The following is a 15,898-nucleotide window of genomic DNA, read 5'->3' on the forward strand; positions in this document are numbered from 1 at the left end:
CACAAGATCTCTCAAGTTATTGGCTATATAAACCTGCAGAGAGTAAGTAGTGCCCCTGTTGCTAGAACAAAACTCATTTTCTAAGCAATATAGACCTCACCGTTCAGCCTATCAGCTTAATTGTTCAGTCCACCAGGTATTTGGGTTTCTTATGCAGGTTGTTTTGAGATTTCATGTGTTTTGTTTTGTTTTTAAAAATACAGATTGCTCAGAAAATTCCCATTTAACTGAAGTTAGAAAATTATGATCGCACTATCTAGTACTCACAGGGAACACCTCACTGTAGATATGTCTTCATTAGAGTTAACTCAGGTGACCAGCATCTGAGTCTGAGCACCTGAGTTAACTTAAGATGGATGTGAGTAGCCACACTGCAAAGCTATACCCAAGTTATTGTGTCCTTACTGGTGCTTTACTCACCCATGAGTTGCTAAGCCACTCTATGATTCTTTCTCAGTGAATGGTCAAAGAACCTGTCTTTCCTTTTATCTGCCTCTAATAGCAATATCCAGAGGGAAGTAAATTCTATATCATTTTTGCCAGAACTCACTTAATCCTGGGGCTCATGAAAATACTCCTGAAGAGAGAATTCAGATTTTGGCCTGGGTCAGATTTAAATGAATCTAAAAAGTCTGGAAGCCGATTCCCATTTCAAGTTATGCAAGATAAACACTGAACTCAACTGGTAATATACTCAGCATACTTCCAGGAATAATATGTCAGCAAAGAGTAGTTTTATAATTTTGTTTGGACCTTACTGTTGCCTCCATTTCTCATGATAAACTATTTGGTGTCAATGGGAAAACAAATTAATGTTTTCCAACCCCCACATTCATCTCTCCACACAAATGGACCGGTAACATGATGGATTTATCAGACTAAAGGGGAATATTTAGTAGAAGCCTCTTACTAATAATAATGACAGTATGAACCTGTGGTCTAATCAAACAAAAATCCACCAACCCCTCCAATCAACCCGGGAACTAGCCATTTAAATCTGGTCACTTTATCCCATATCTAGAATGGAGAGAAAGTCTGAAAACTGTTTGACTTAAATAAACAGTATTCAAGGGGCAAAGACCTCCAGCCTCTTTGCATCTAAATTATAGGTTATGGTAAACAGGAAAGTATATGTGGAAGTGTTGCTGCATGCAAGCGTACACGCACAAAATCTAAAGGGGGGGGGGGGAGAAGAGCTGAAGATAAAAACTGCCCCACAATTAAGTCCAACATGCTTACCAGGCTAAAGACTACTAAACTATTCAATCTGTCATGAATCAGTTTGGGGTTTTTTTCCCCTCTCCGGTAATTCTGATTGAAACCTAAAGTTCCAAATTTTTTAAATATTTAGATCAGTGAGACTGGAATTTTCACCAAAGTTAAAACATTATGATCCCACTGTCTAGTACTCATAGTCCACGGTTTTATTTGAGCACCCACTGTCGTTAATCAATGGCTGTTTTTTTAGTAACACTAGAAATTGATGAACCTAACCCACTCACTCCTGGAGTAGGCCTATTAATTTTGGCTGAAATGACTGAAGTTATCAAATCTTGATTTAAAAGTCTTCAATTTATTGAGAACCCACCATTTATTCTAGTTCAAACCAGCAAGTGACCCATGCCCCATATGGCAGAGGAAGCAAAAAACCTCTAGCATCTCTGCTAATCTGACCTAGGGGAAAATTCCTTCCAAACCCCAAATATGGTGATCAGTTAAAGCATGTGGATGAGACCTTCAAGTCAGAAGACTGGAATAGAAGTCACTGTAGTAATTCAAAGTACTCCCCCCACTCTAGTGTCCCATCCCTAGCTGTCATTCTTAGCAGTATTTTTGTCCCATTTTTAGTCATCTGATCACATTATTAGCAGCATTTAAAAAAAAATGCTGCTACACATTGAGCAGAGATGCACTGAGCCAACCAAAATGACTCCCATTAAAAAAGCTCCTTATTGGGCTATCTTTGGCACACCCACCATACTCATCGTTGCCTCCTCTTTAAACCTACATATTGTGAATAAGAGCCATATGTAGTCTGATACAGCCTTCAATCTTTGAATTACAAAGTAATGTGCTAGTTTTAACAAATATGTTCTGTTACCCTTTTCATAAAAGCACCACCATATATAGTGTGTAGGTTTTGTTTGGTTAACTGCTTCTTAATTGTCTTGGTGGTTGGTAAAAGTCACATTTCTGAGTATGTACAAAACAGTGACAGTCAGGCAGCAGTAGCGCTGTACTTTTTATGAAGGTTACACAAATCAGGAGGTTTTATTGTTTAGAATAATCCTTGCTCTAAAGTTAAGGTGACTAAAGCAAATTAATTCTTACTGCATTTCTCTAGACTCTAGAAGCATTGAAATAAGGAGCAAGATATCAGGGTTTTCCTATCAAATTTCCATTGAAGACTACAAAGATATCTGCAATAAGATATTACTTTACCTAAAATGTAACTGTCTAGCTATAAACATTGAGAAGTCACAGCCTAAGATCTTGTGTAAGCCTAACATTTTTCCTTGTGTCAAAATAAAATCCTAGCAACTACCTATATAGAGAATAAGCGCAGTAGTATTTACTTTACAGTACCTGTTTTTTTCCATTTTACCACTTGTTTACAAAGGAAACAATTGGAATACAGGAATCTCACTTTAGAAGGAGTGATATTTTGCTTTCAAGATTCAGTTCAGGTTTACACTATACCAAATACATTTTAGCACAATAAAAACAAACAAACATACACAAGAATGCTGAGTTACAGACTAACATTTTGACCAACACCGGCTGGATGTTGTACAATCCCCAACATTAATATGGCATATACAATAAACACACATTATATGGTCCTCAGTGAAGTATATTCATAATTCCAGACTGCAGTGTGTCCTCCCATGGTTTTTAATAAGTTATTTTAGAGTTGTCCTTGCATTTCATTTTCAGAAGATAACTACCAGGGTAATGAAAAGCCATGTGCATGGAATTTCTATACAAAGTGAAACATCCTAAGTCTCACTGAAGTCAATAGCAAAACCTTCCCATCCATTATCACTAGTAGTATTTAATAAGTATTTCTGGGCCCAATCAAAGATCAGGGCTGCATCATGAGGCACTTTATAAATATATACTCAGAAGCCAGTCTCTGCCCCAGCATGGTGTTAAGTGTCTTTAGAGAAAGACACAGGGCTGGCATGCTCAACTCCAACCCGAGATGCTACATTTCCTCTTCCCCTGCCTAAAAGATGATTTATTTCATAGACACCATGACAATAGACAACTGATGTCCATTCTGACTCTGCTTCATTGACTAATTTATGCTGTCAGCATGTATGTAGTAATATGTATTATCTGCTCCATATTTTATATATTAATATGGATTAAGCACAAATATAATAGTGATATAGCCTAAAACTAGCCTACACCATAATCCCATAACTTCTTCCATTTGCTGATGTAAACATTTGGCATAAGCAGATAAGATACATTCATTCTATGTCTTACTACGAGCTAGGGGAGGCACCTTCGTGGACCTGTATCTAGAATGCTAGTATCTAAATCAAAGATACAGAAACAGAACAAGTTAGGGAGCTGGGACAAACTGATAGGTTGGATTTTAGTGACCTGTAAAGAGAGAGACAACTTGTCTTATGTATAAATAATACCAGCTGAAATGTGCAACTTCGGGAGCACACCTTCTGTGTAAGGTGAATGTAACATCACTGCATTACATGGCTTCTCAGAGACTGGTATCACAATAATAATATGGTACAGGAGTAAGGTTATATGTCTTAGAGCAGTAAGACATGTTCACATGGTTCATTATTAATGAAAGTGTGGTGGTCAAGCAATTGACTATACAATTTATCAACACCCACAAATTCACCACCAACCCCAGTAAAATCCTGCTATTGTGGCTAAAAATCACTTGGAAACCTGTTCTTCTAGGGACATCTACCCCCATTTACCAAAATTCCCCACAGATTTCCAGTGCCCCTTAGTTATACAACTAGCCTGACTTGCAAAGATAAAACTAGACATATTCATGCAGCGCTATCCAGTTCCCCCAACATCAGAAACTTGGTAGTTACATTGCTATCAAATTAGGCTACATACATGTAAAAAGCAAATTGCATTTACAGAAATTAAGGCAAGGCAAGTACAATAAAATATTTATTAGAACAAGACTTGATTATTGAAACATATTTGCATTGTACCAGATAATTTTTGGTTGCTAGTTTTTAATAAGGAATCCCTTGATTTACCCAGATAAAAGATATTAGATCAAAAAGAGGATGTGGAACACATATTGATAAGGATATATATTTTACTCATTTTTTTTGTCCTTAAAAATCACTACTTTTTCAATAGTGTAGAGTTTTGCTCACAACATGCTGCAAAGAGAGTGCAATTAAGGAAATCATCTTAATTGTTTACTCTGCCTTGGGCTGCAGTTTATTTTTTTCTGGCTGAAAGAAATACTCTTCGATAGCACTAACCAGCTCACCTAATTCCTCCTTCAGTTGGTCAGGATCACTAAAACAAAAAAGAAAACCAAGTAAACAAAACCAAATCATAGTAGAGCAGCAAAAGAGGCTAGAAGAAAAGGAAAAAAGGGGTATATTGTGAGGGCTTGTCAAGACAGTCAGTGCATGGCAAGCTGGGATGTAAATTACAGTACACCAGGAGTCCATGTGGACCCTGCTACTGCATGATAAAAGTTCCCCAGTGTGCACTGATTTACACCCCAGCTTGCCCAAGCACTAACTGTTAGTCTAGACTAGCCCTCGGTCTCATGTGTGATGTTTTAACTGCACATTTTCTATAAAAATTGAAAAGTAAAATTGTGCATTTGATTTCTTAGTCCCACATGTGGGACTATGTCAGTGTTTAGCTCTAATCTTTTTGTATCAAGGAGCTGAATTTACATGTTTGTCCATGTTTTTCTAATTTGATATGACAACAGCGGATTTAAGCTTCAAATATTTCCCATTTCATCCCTAGTTTGTATGTTTAGCAACATTTAGACCTTGTATCACTTTTCTTTCATTCATGATAAAGCATAAATACCATTAGCCTTATTTAACAAAAGTTAGCTTATTTTTAAAATACTTTAACACATATATTCATATTTTTGAATCCATCTGTTGCCTCTCATCTTAGATTGTAAGCTTAAGGACTGCCTTTTTCAGATATTGTTATTTAGAGTATCACAATGGGATTGGGGCCTTTAGGCAAATATTACCATAATATTCAACATTATGTATTTAAAGATCAATTTTGATGAGCAATTCATAGACAGTGTTTTCTATTTGAGTTACTATAGCTTGGCAATCAAAAAGTTATGAATAGCTACAGAAAAAGTTATGAATAGCTACTTCTCCACAACACTCCATCAGCGTGCTTCAGCCAAAACATAGCACATTGAATAGAAATGAAGACTGCCATACCAATCCCAGACTTCTGCTGAAGCTTCCAAAAACTGTTGTCTTTTTGTTTTGGGGAGACCAACTGAGCCACCAATTCATTTCACACAGAACATGATTCAGACACCACCAATCTGGGCTAGATCTGAATGACTAACCTAAAAGTAAAATACTACATATGCTAATTGTCAAAACTATAAGGCACATTTCCCCTCCTCCCTTTTAAAAACAGGGAAGGAGGGGCTTTGAGATTTGAAGTTGCTTGCTTTGATGATTGTAGGTTATACTAATTACAGTGTTGCACTTAGAACATTACTTGTGATGTACTCTTACGTTATCAAGAAAATCTAAAGCATACGGACGTGCCAGTTTTTAGCATTTGTACATCTACATAAATGTGTCCTTGGTTAAAGAGAAGAGGAAAGATAATGCAGAGTTTCTGATGAGGGATCCAGAAGATCCACCACATAATTAAGAATATGTTCTTTGGGGGGAAAAAAACCCAAATTTTACACATTTATGAAAGTGGGCCAAATTCATCCTGGTGTCAGACAAATGGGCTAAATACCAAGATGTTATTTGACTTATGACAGTCAATTTCCAAGGCTACTTGAGTCAAAGGAATTAGTATGATATTTGAGTAATAAGTCTCGATAATATTAACTTTGAAACAAAAACAAAAGATTTGAGAAAGGAAGCAGTCCTTTCAAGTTATTTTGGAATATTTTAATACAATTTTAAAATGTTATCAAGTTGAGTGCCCCTTCCTGCTCCTACGGAAGTCAAGACAATCAATGTTCAATGAAACTTCAGTGACAGCAAGAATTGGCCATTCATTGTGCGGAATTAAAGCTTTGGACACATTCTTTTTCTAAAGAGTGTAATTATATTAAAATAGGCCTTTTTAAAAAAAATTGAATTTAATCCTAAAAGCAACACAATACCTGTTTCCAGGAGGGGCGCACAGTTCAGCATAGTATTTGATTTTTGGTTCTGTCCCACTGGTCCTCATAGTAGCCACCCCTCCATTAGCAAAAGTAAATGTTATCATTTGGCTACTTTTACTTGTAGGAAGAACCTAGAAATACACACACATCATAGAATAGCTTCTTTAAAAGTTCACTACTTAAATATATGCAATGAGTTTTAGATGCAAGGGAAAAAAAAAATCTAAACTTGAATTCAGTACCAAATACATAAACTGAACTATTTTATTTTGGCCTCCCAACTTCAACAGACATGTTGGAGTTAGTCACAATCTTACCCTCAAGGTAGGATTTGAAAAGGGAAGCCATGTCATGGCTTGAGTCACTATTAGATAACACATCTTGAAATCTTGTGAAGATTTTGGTACCATATAGAAAAAGCTACACAAAGCATGTGCTCAGTGACTATCAAAAGAAAAAAATAAATACAAATCACCCTTGATTCTAAAAGAAGTCTAAAGAACCTAAAAAACTTCAGATCTGAATAGATATTTTACATTTCTTGCATCAGTGCTGAGGGGAAACATAATCCCTCCAAGCAGTAAGAAAAAAACAGAAAAACTTAAAGCTGTAGTAAATAGCACAAATCCTCCAAGCTTCCTCAGCTGACTCTGCCATTTTATGCAGACAAGATCAAAGTATGGCTACAAGAATCTGTGTGATTTTTAGTTGGTATTTTCACTTTTCTCTCAATGTTAAGTATACTGTTAATCGTACGACTATAAAATCTGATCTATCATTTTTATAAAAGGATACTTACCGCCTTTTGATCAGGCTGGCTGCTATCATAGCCAGTAGTTAGATCCCTTACTCCAGAAACTTTAAATTTGCCACATGATTTTGGGTAAGTGTTTTTTCCATCATAATTTCTAAGATTCTCAAATAGCTCTTTAATAGTTTTAGGATCATGGCAGATAAAATATGAAGCTTTAGTAATATGGCAGCCATATCTGTTGAGAAAATATAGTGATTTGAGAACACAGTCTACTTAAGCACACATTGTGCATACCTTCTCATTGTGATACAAAACACATCATGATACATGTGTGTTTATAATGCAACTAGGTCAAGGATTCTCAACCTTTTTCTTTCTAAGGCCCCTCAACATGCTATAAAAACTTTACACGCCACCTGTGCCATAACAACCGAATATGAATGCCAGGGCCAGTGCTAGGAGGTAGCAAGCATGGCAGCTGCCCAGGGCCTCATGCCACAGGGGGCCCCGTAAAGTTAAGTTGTTCAGGCTTCAACTTCAGCCCCATGCGGTGGGGCTTCAGCTTTCTGCCCTTGGCCTCAGCAAGTCTAATGCTGGATCTGCTTGGCGACCCCCTAAAGCCTACTCACAGCCCCCCAGGAGGCCCTGGATCCCTGGTTGAGAACCACTGGTCTAGGTAATATAAAAATAACTGATCCTCACAATCATCTGAAACTGTAGAATACATATTTTTCACTTACATTTTTGTTTAAAGACCAAAACTGCTGGCGTTTAGTTTAACATGAACCTCCCCCTGTATTTTAACTGCTGCAAAAATACCATTTTTAAAAAATTGGGAATGAAAAAGTGACAATTACAAATGACAAAAAGAACTGTACCCTGTTGTAACTGTGGCTCTTAAAGATGTGTTGCCCACAACATATGTCCAAAAAAACAAACAAACCCCAAAACAAAAAAAATAAAACAAAAAAACCAACACCACAGTTACTCTAAAGGTAGGTAATTGTCCACATGGATTCTACTCTTGGTGAGTAACAAGCAGTAGTTGGTTTGCTTGGAGGTGGATACTGGGAGTCCTACTTTTAAACAATGACTATAGAACAGCTCTACCAAAACAGGCATCCAATGTGGAAGCTTTTACGAAAAATATTGTTTTGTGAATGTGTAGACTCTACATAGCTTTGCTACAAATTTGAGAAAGAAGGACATTCATCCTCCCTGTTCAGAAGATCTTACAATATAAGATGACCAGTAACTGTTGGCCTATGCCTTGTTTATATAATCGTATACCATGTATCTGCAAAACTTTCAGTAACAGGTCTTACAGGCAAGACATAACATTATGTAAGACAGGGGCCAGTCCTGTGTGTAACATGAGCTCTAGTCTCCCATCAAGCACATCTCTTTGGCATTAATGGGAATTACATACAGGGCCATCCCTACCAACTATGGTGCCCTATGCAGCCCGAGCACCTGCTCCCCCCCCAGGGCTGCACTCAAGGTCTGCAGGGCCAGGGAGGCAGGAGCAGTGGGGGGCCAACTTGGGGGTGGGTCTGGGGAATTAGTGGGGGGGCCAGGAGCAGGAAGCGGAACAACCCGGCCCCAGCCCGCTCTGCTTCCCCTACCCCAGCTGTGTTGCTTGGGGGAAGGGGTTTTCCCGCACTCACAAGCGGCAGCGGGAAGCAGAGCAACCTGGCTCCAGCCTGCTCTACTCTGCCAGCTCCCAGCCGCATCACTCCACTTCCCACCACTGGTGAGTGTAGGGGGCAGTCTTTTCCCCACCCCCCCAACCGGCAGTGGCGGGAAGTGGAGCAACCCGGCCCCAGCCCGCTCCGCCTGCCCCAGCATGTTGCTCGGGGGCGGGGGACCCCACCCCACACTCAACAGCAGTGGAAAGCGGAGTGACGTGGCTGGGAGCTGGTGGAGTAGAGCGGGGATGGGGCCGGGTTGCTCCACTTCCCACCGCTGCTGGTGAGCGTGGGGTCAGAGGTGGAATGGGGGCGGGCTGGGGACAGAGCAGGGGGGAGAAAAAGAGTAAGAGCAGGGTGGAGGGAGTTGACCGGGACCCCACACCACTCTAGGGACAGCCCTGCCCCTTGCAGTGGGCACAGCCCGGCGGGGTCCAGCTGAGGGATAGGGCTGGTTGCTGCCACGTATGCAACACGCAGCTGCCTAGGGTACCATGAAATTTGGGGAAATTTGGTGCCCCAAATTTCATGGTGCTCTACGCAGCTGCGTATTCTGCATATGCCTAGATGGCCCTGATTACACGTACACCAGGAGCTGAATGGACCCCGCCTAAGTTTACAGTGTTGTGACTGTGCCAGTCCCAGGATATTAGAGACAAGCTGGGTGAGATAATATCTTTTATTGGACTAGCTTCTGTTAGTGAAAGAAACAAGCTTTCATGGTGGTAGGTGGGTTCATGGGGGATGAGGCTGTACCATTTCCCAATATACATAAACCTTCAAAAGACGAGTCTGGGAGCTTAAATTCCCAACTCTGCTAGACACTAAAAATCATGGTCTTAATAAAAAGACTGGATTTATGACTTATAGCAACCTGTAAGTAACCCACTAACCCTTCCTTTTTTGTCCTATGACTGCAGGGGGTTAATGGGCCTCTTCACCTTGAATGGCCGCTTAGAATGCGTGTTAATTTCTTATGCTAATCAATTTGTTCCACCTTGTATTTAACTGTGACACTGAGTACCACTCCCAAATCAGAAGAGCTTTGTGCAGTTCTAAAGCTTGTGTCTTTCACCAACAGAAGTTGGTCCAATAAGCTATATTACCTCACCCACCTTGTCTCTCTCTGGGACCAACACAACTGCCACACTGTAAATTTAGGAGGGTCCATTTGGCACCTGGTGTATTTGTAATTCCCATTAATGCCAAAGAAATATGCTTGATGGAAGAACAGATCTCTTTACATACAGAATTGGACCCTGTCTTATAGAATCTCTTTTTCTTGCCTACAAGATCTATGCGGTACTGAAAGCGTTACTGAAACAGTTGTATAGCTTGTCACTTGAATAACAACTCAAACTGAACAGTCAGTTGAGGCAACTGTGTATATTCTTAAAAGAGAGAGAGGCATTGAATATATTAAGCTTTGCTTTTATGAGACAGGGCAACTTGCAAGTAGATAATTACTGTTGCAAAAAGTACTTTGCCTTTATATTGTATTACATATTATTCAGTAGCAAGTTCATCTCCAATATGTTAGTTGAGACCATCTCGTAACTAGACAATGAAATTAAACTCACTCATCATAGATAGCTTTCAGCTGCAGAGACAAAGACAAATTTTTGGTTGCTAGCCAACTAGACATCTCCGCAGTTATAACAGCAGCACTGACACCATCTTTGTCCAGGACAAGAGGGCTGCACATATATCCTAAACAAAAGAAAGCATATAAAAAGAAACCTGTAACAAAAGGAACTAGAGTATACAGAGAAAACCACAAAGAAACTGACACACTGCAGAAGTTGAAAGTTTTAGCAAACAAAAGTATCACCACATTCTGGTGTTAGGAAGAGCACCCATAAGAATGATTATATATAATAAACTTCAACATTTCAGGTGATTTTTCTGCACAGAAAGATGAAGTTAAACACTTTAGTACTGATGATAAATATCAGTGAAACATTTTCCAACCACTTGCAGATCCACCCATAAGAGGTACTTTCGTGTGTGTGTGTGTGGGGGGGGGTGGTTTAAAAAAAAAAATCAAAGTTGCACAATAAGGCAGCTTAACCAGAGTTTGGTCCCAAATTTGATTCTTTCCATATGGCAGCATGTGGTAGTGTCAACGGAACTCCAAAAGTCACTCTTTCACTGGTGCTGGAGTGCTATTCTACTTTAAAAAAAGTCGCTTCCCTAATGTGTCATTTGTGTGTCAATTATTCATAACAATTAGAGTTGTTTTTTTTCCCTAGTTTTGTTTTTTTAAATTGTCACTCATGGAAACTTGAATCTCAGATTTCAGGTTAACTTGTCTTCATGGCTCATGCATACTCTGCAATTGGAATTGCGTTAACAATTCTGATAATATACAAACCAGCTCACTACCATATTTGCATCACCTCTGAAGTGCTACAAAAAGTAGTAAAAACTTAGTTAACCAGATAGATAGGATACTGAACACCCATGAAAAGAAAAGGAGTACTTGTGGCACCTTAGAGTCTAAGGTGCCACAAGTACTCCTTTTCTTTTTGCGAATACAGACTAACACGGCTGCTACTCTGAAACCTGAACACCTATGGGGAGTGAGTTTTGAAATGATGACACTTTTACATAGCCACTTTCTGGACAGAAGTGATCTTTACTCTTCTACAGTGCACCAGAGCTATCTATACTGTTCATTTCTTACCTATAGCTTCTTCAAATGCAAATAAAACAGTTTTCCCCTGGACCGCGAGCTGCTTGGCTCGATTTCCCATCCACTTGAAACCTGTCAATGTCTCCTAAAGTGAGATTGTGGGGGGAGGAAATGTAAAATACATTGCGCACAAAAACAAAAACATGAATACAGACTTTTACACAATAGTTTACCTCAAAGTGAAAGCCTTCCTTCAGTGCAATTGCTCTCAAGATTTTGGAAGAGACAGTGCTGGATAACATGTACACATCTTTGATGGCAGCAGGATCTTGATTCTGATTTTTCCAGCAAGTGAAGATCCACCAGCCTAAAAGAGCTCCCAGCTCATTGCCAGAAAACACTTTCCACTCACCACTGAAAACAAAACACGATGCAATCATTATAAAAACAATTTAAAAGACAATATTAGAGAACATTTAACAGTTGTTGTGTACAAGAAAATTGGCAGAACAGATGAAGTCATCTAACCGCTGTGGAGGTGAATTTGATTTTCAAAGGACAAATGGGAGTTAGGGATCCAACTCCTACTGAAAAAAATTAATGGGAATTGGGTGTCTAACTTCCATTGGAAAATGTTCCTTACTTTATCCAACTAAAATAGGACATTCTTCTCCTTGTCATTCCCATTGGCTTATATGCCTGTCAAAAGCTGCAACAATTCATTATCCACATTTGACGATACAACTGTTAAAGCTAAAGAGAATTAAGAACAAGTATTTTTCATTTTAAACTAAAGTATTTTGGTTTTGGAGCATCTACATCATATCTTGATAAAAAAAGACCTCATATTCACAAGCTACAACACCAACATGACTTGGGGAAAAACAACTCTGTACTAAATGACCATTATTAGAGTGGGTTCAGTAACAGTCTGGGCTACTAATTTTCACACAATCACAAGTACATCAGGACACTAGGTCATTAAGGAAGAATGGAAAAGTCTCAAACATAGGGAGAAATCAAAAAAGGGTCAAAGCTGACTATTAGAAGAGCAAGGAAAATTATGAAGGGAAAAGCAGAAGAGAAAAGGGGAGTGAGAAAATTGTTCAAAAATCCAGTTGTGAAGGGGAACAAAGACATCACTAAAGCCGACATAAATCAAGACCTACAAAAACAGTACCTGTTGTGAAAGAAAAGCAGCCTCAGTCTCTTGCATCTATTGATGCCAATAGGCACAAAGTAATGCACAGCAACAGTTTAGTGTAACAGCAGATGACAAACTACTTGCGCTCTAATGGGAGTTTCTGTCAAGGAAGAAGTACAGATACTGTAGAAGTCTATTCTTAACATACTAGTTAGTGTACAAACATCTTCAGCAGGAGGAAGAGACGAGAGGACTCAAAATGTGAGGACTATGGCTGGCCAAGAGATTAGGAAAGAGAAAGGCACAGAAAAGCAAATACACACATTATGTGTAATTCATACCTAGCTGTCACTGCTATAAAAGTGTGCTAAACTAGAAGCAGAATTTCTAATACAGAATATTAAAGTCAGGTTTAAAAAAAAAAACAAAGATGCATTTAGCACTCTGCTCTAAGTAAATGTCCCCAGCAAAAACATTTTCTTTTCCCTCAATGCCAAGGAAGCCTTTTGTGTGTGTTTGACACATGCAACATTTTGCTGGCTGCTTGACTTTGCACCTACTTCCTAAACACATTTGCTTTTTACATTTTATTTTTGCTGGTATGTTAGTGGACTTAGAAATTCTGTTCCTGACTGAAATGTACTTCTGATTTAAAACTTCAGTGCACGCATCATTACATACGAACGGCCATACTGGGTCAGACCAAAGTCCATCTAGCCCAGTATCCTGTCTTCCAACAGTGGCCAATGCCCGGTGCCCCCAGAGGGAATGAACAGAACAGGTAACCATCAAGTGATCCATCCCTTGTCACCCATTCCCAGCTTTTGGAAAACAGAGGCTAGGACACCATCCCTGCCCATCCTGGCTAATAGCCATTGATGGACCTAGCCTCCATGATTTATCTAATTCTTTTTTGAACGCTGTTATAGTCTTGTCCTTCATAACATCCTCTGGCAAGGAGTTCCACAGGTTGACTGTGTATTGTGTAAAGAAATACTTCCTTTTATTTGTTTTAAACCTGCTGCCTATTAATTTCATTTGGTGGAATTACAGATACAGAAGAGCCTCTCTAATCCACACAGCTAGAGCAAGGAAAAGCCCTTCAGCTGCTGTAGGAATGAAGAGGATCCGAGTTCTCCTGGTGACCAGGAAGAATACTTGTGCTCTCCTCCTCTTCTTCCGTAGGAGCTTGAGAGCCTGAGTTAATTGGAGTGGTGTAAACTCAAATCTCTCTAATTTCAACAACTACAGGAGGAGATATGGTAAATAGCCCTCTCTCAGCACTTAGCCAGTGTCGAGGATGGGACCTGGTTTTCAAATCACTCTGATAGTGAAATATCACCTATACTGCCCCTTCCCTTGGTAGCAGCAGCAGAACTTCGTTCTGTATTGCAAGGAAATAAAAACCTGAAGTCCGACTTCAGTGCACGTTTACAGTAGGGCTGTCGATTAATTGCAGTTAACTCATGCAATTAACTCAAAAAAATTGAGATTAAAAATATTAACAGCTTAAATCACACCGTTAAGTAATAGACTACCAATTGAAATTAAATATTTTTGGATGTTTTTCTACATTTTCAAATATGATTTCAATTACAACACGGAATACAAAGTGTACAGTGCTCACTTTATAATTTTTATTACAAATATTTGCACTATAAACAAAAGAAATAGTATTTTTCAATTCACCTCATACAAGTACTGTAGTGCAATCTCTTTATCACGAAAGTGCAACTTACAAATGTAGATTTTTTTTGTTACATAACTGCACTCAAAAACAAAATGTCAAACTTTAGTGCCTGCAAGTCCACTCAGTCCTACTTCTTGTTCAGCCAATCGCTAACAAAAACATGTTTGTTTACCTTTATGGGCGATAATGCTACCCACTTCTGAATTACAATGTCACATGAAAGAAAAACTAGGAGTTCATGTGGCACTGCTGTAGCCGGTGTCACAAGATATTTACGTGCCAGATGCGATAAAGATTTATATGCCTCTTCATGCTTCAGCCACCGCTCCAGAAGACGTGCTTCAATGATGATGTTCATTAAAAAAAGAAAGCGTTAATTAAATTTGTGACTGACCTCCTTGGGGGAGAACTGTACGTCTCCTGCTCTGTTTTACCCACATTCTGCCATATATTTCATGTTATAACAGTCTCTGATGATGACCCAGCACAATGTTGTTCGTTTTAAGAACGCTTTCACTGTAGATTTCACAACACACAAAGAAGGTACCAATGTGAGATTTTTAAAGATAGCTACCACACTGAACCCCAGATTTAAAAATCTGAAGTGACTTCCAAAATCTGAGAGGGACGAGGTATGGAGCATGCTTTCAGATGTCTTAGAGAAGCAACACTGATGCGGAAACTACAGAACCCAAACCACCAAAAAAGAAAATGAACCTTCTGCTGGTGGCATCTGACTCAGATGATGAAACTGAACATGCGTTGATCCGCACCCGCTTTGGATAGTTATCGAGCAGAACCTGTCGTCAGCATGGACGCATATCCTCTGGAATGGTGGTTGAAGCATGAAGGGACATATGAACCTTTAGCACATCTGGCACGTAAATGCCTTGTGACACTGACTGCAACAGTGCCATGAGAACGCCTGTTCTCACTTTCAGGTGAGATTGTAAACAAGATATAGGCAGCATTATCTTCTGCAAATGTAAATAAACTTGTTTGTCTGAGCGATTGGCTGAAGAAGTAGGAATGAGTGGACTTGTAGGCTCTAAAGTTTTACTTTGTTTTAAGTGCAGTTTTTTTGTACATAATTCTACATATACAAGTTCAACTGGCATGATAGAGAGATTGCACTACAGTACTTGTATGAGGAAACGAAAAATACTATTTCTTTTGGTTTTTTACAGTGCAAATATTTGTAATCAAAAATAAATATAAAGTGAGCACTGTACATTTTGTATTCTGTGTTATTGAAATCAGTGTATTTGAAAATGTTGAAAACATCATAAAGTATTTAAATAAACTGGGATTCTATTATTGTTTAACAGAGCGATTAATCAGGATTAATTTTTTTTAATTGCTTGACAACCCTAGTTTACAGCTGTTTAGATTAACTTCTGCTCTACCAGATTAGGTGAAATGAGAAACATTAAATTTCTGGGTGGTAGTATTCAGCGGTGCACTCCAACTGAATCCCTATCGTCTGGTACAGCTTTTCAGAAGCGGTCTGTATGATGCTAGTCACTCAAGGGGACTACTGGATGGTGAGCCAGAATTACATGTCACACAGGCCACAGGCACATCTGACAAATGTGGCAGGCCCCCACCCTAAGGAGCTTACTT

At 39.0% G+C, this 15,898-nt stretch overlaps 1 protein-coding gene across 3 annotated transcripts in view; it reads right to left on the reverse strand.

The window, feature by feature from the left end:
* Positions 1–2,641: 2,641 nt before the first annotated feature.
* PGM2 (phosphoglucomutase 2) overlaps positions 2,642–15,898 on the reverse strand; it is a 30,612-nt gene continuing 17,355 nt past the window's right edge. For all 3 annotated transcript variants that reach the window (XM_038399451.2, XM_038399452.2, XM_043513972.1), the window contains exons 9-14: positions 11,675–11,855; positions 11,493–11,586; positions 10,387–10,516; positions 7,164–7,353; positions 6,362–6,495; positions 2,642–4,527 (exon numbers count right to left, since the gene is read on the reverse strand). In XM_038399451.2, coding sequence (XP_038255379.1) covers positions 4,425–4,527; positions 6,362–6,495; positions 7,164–7,353; positions 10,387–10,516; positions 11,493–11,586; positions 11,675–11,855 — 832 coding nt within the window. In that variant the 3' untranslated portion in view covers positions 2,642–4,424. The remainder of the gene's footprint in view (positions 4,528–6,361; positions 6,496–7,163; positions 7,354–10,386; positions 10,517–11,492; positions 11,587–11,674; positions 11,856–15,898) is intronic.

This window comes from Dermochelys coriacea, chromosome 4 (genome assembly GCF_009764565.3).
Source record: "Dermochelys coriacea isolate rDerCor1 chromosome 4, rDerCor1.pri.v4, whole genome shotgun sequence".
Lineage (NCBI taxonomy): Eukaryota > Metazoa > Chordata > Testudines > Dermochelyidae > Dermochelys > Dermochelys coriacea.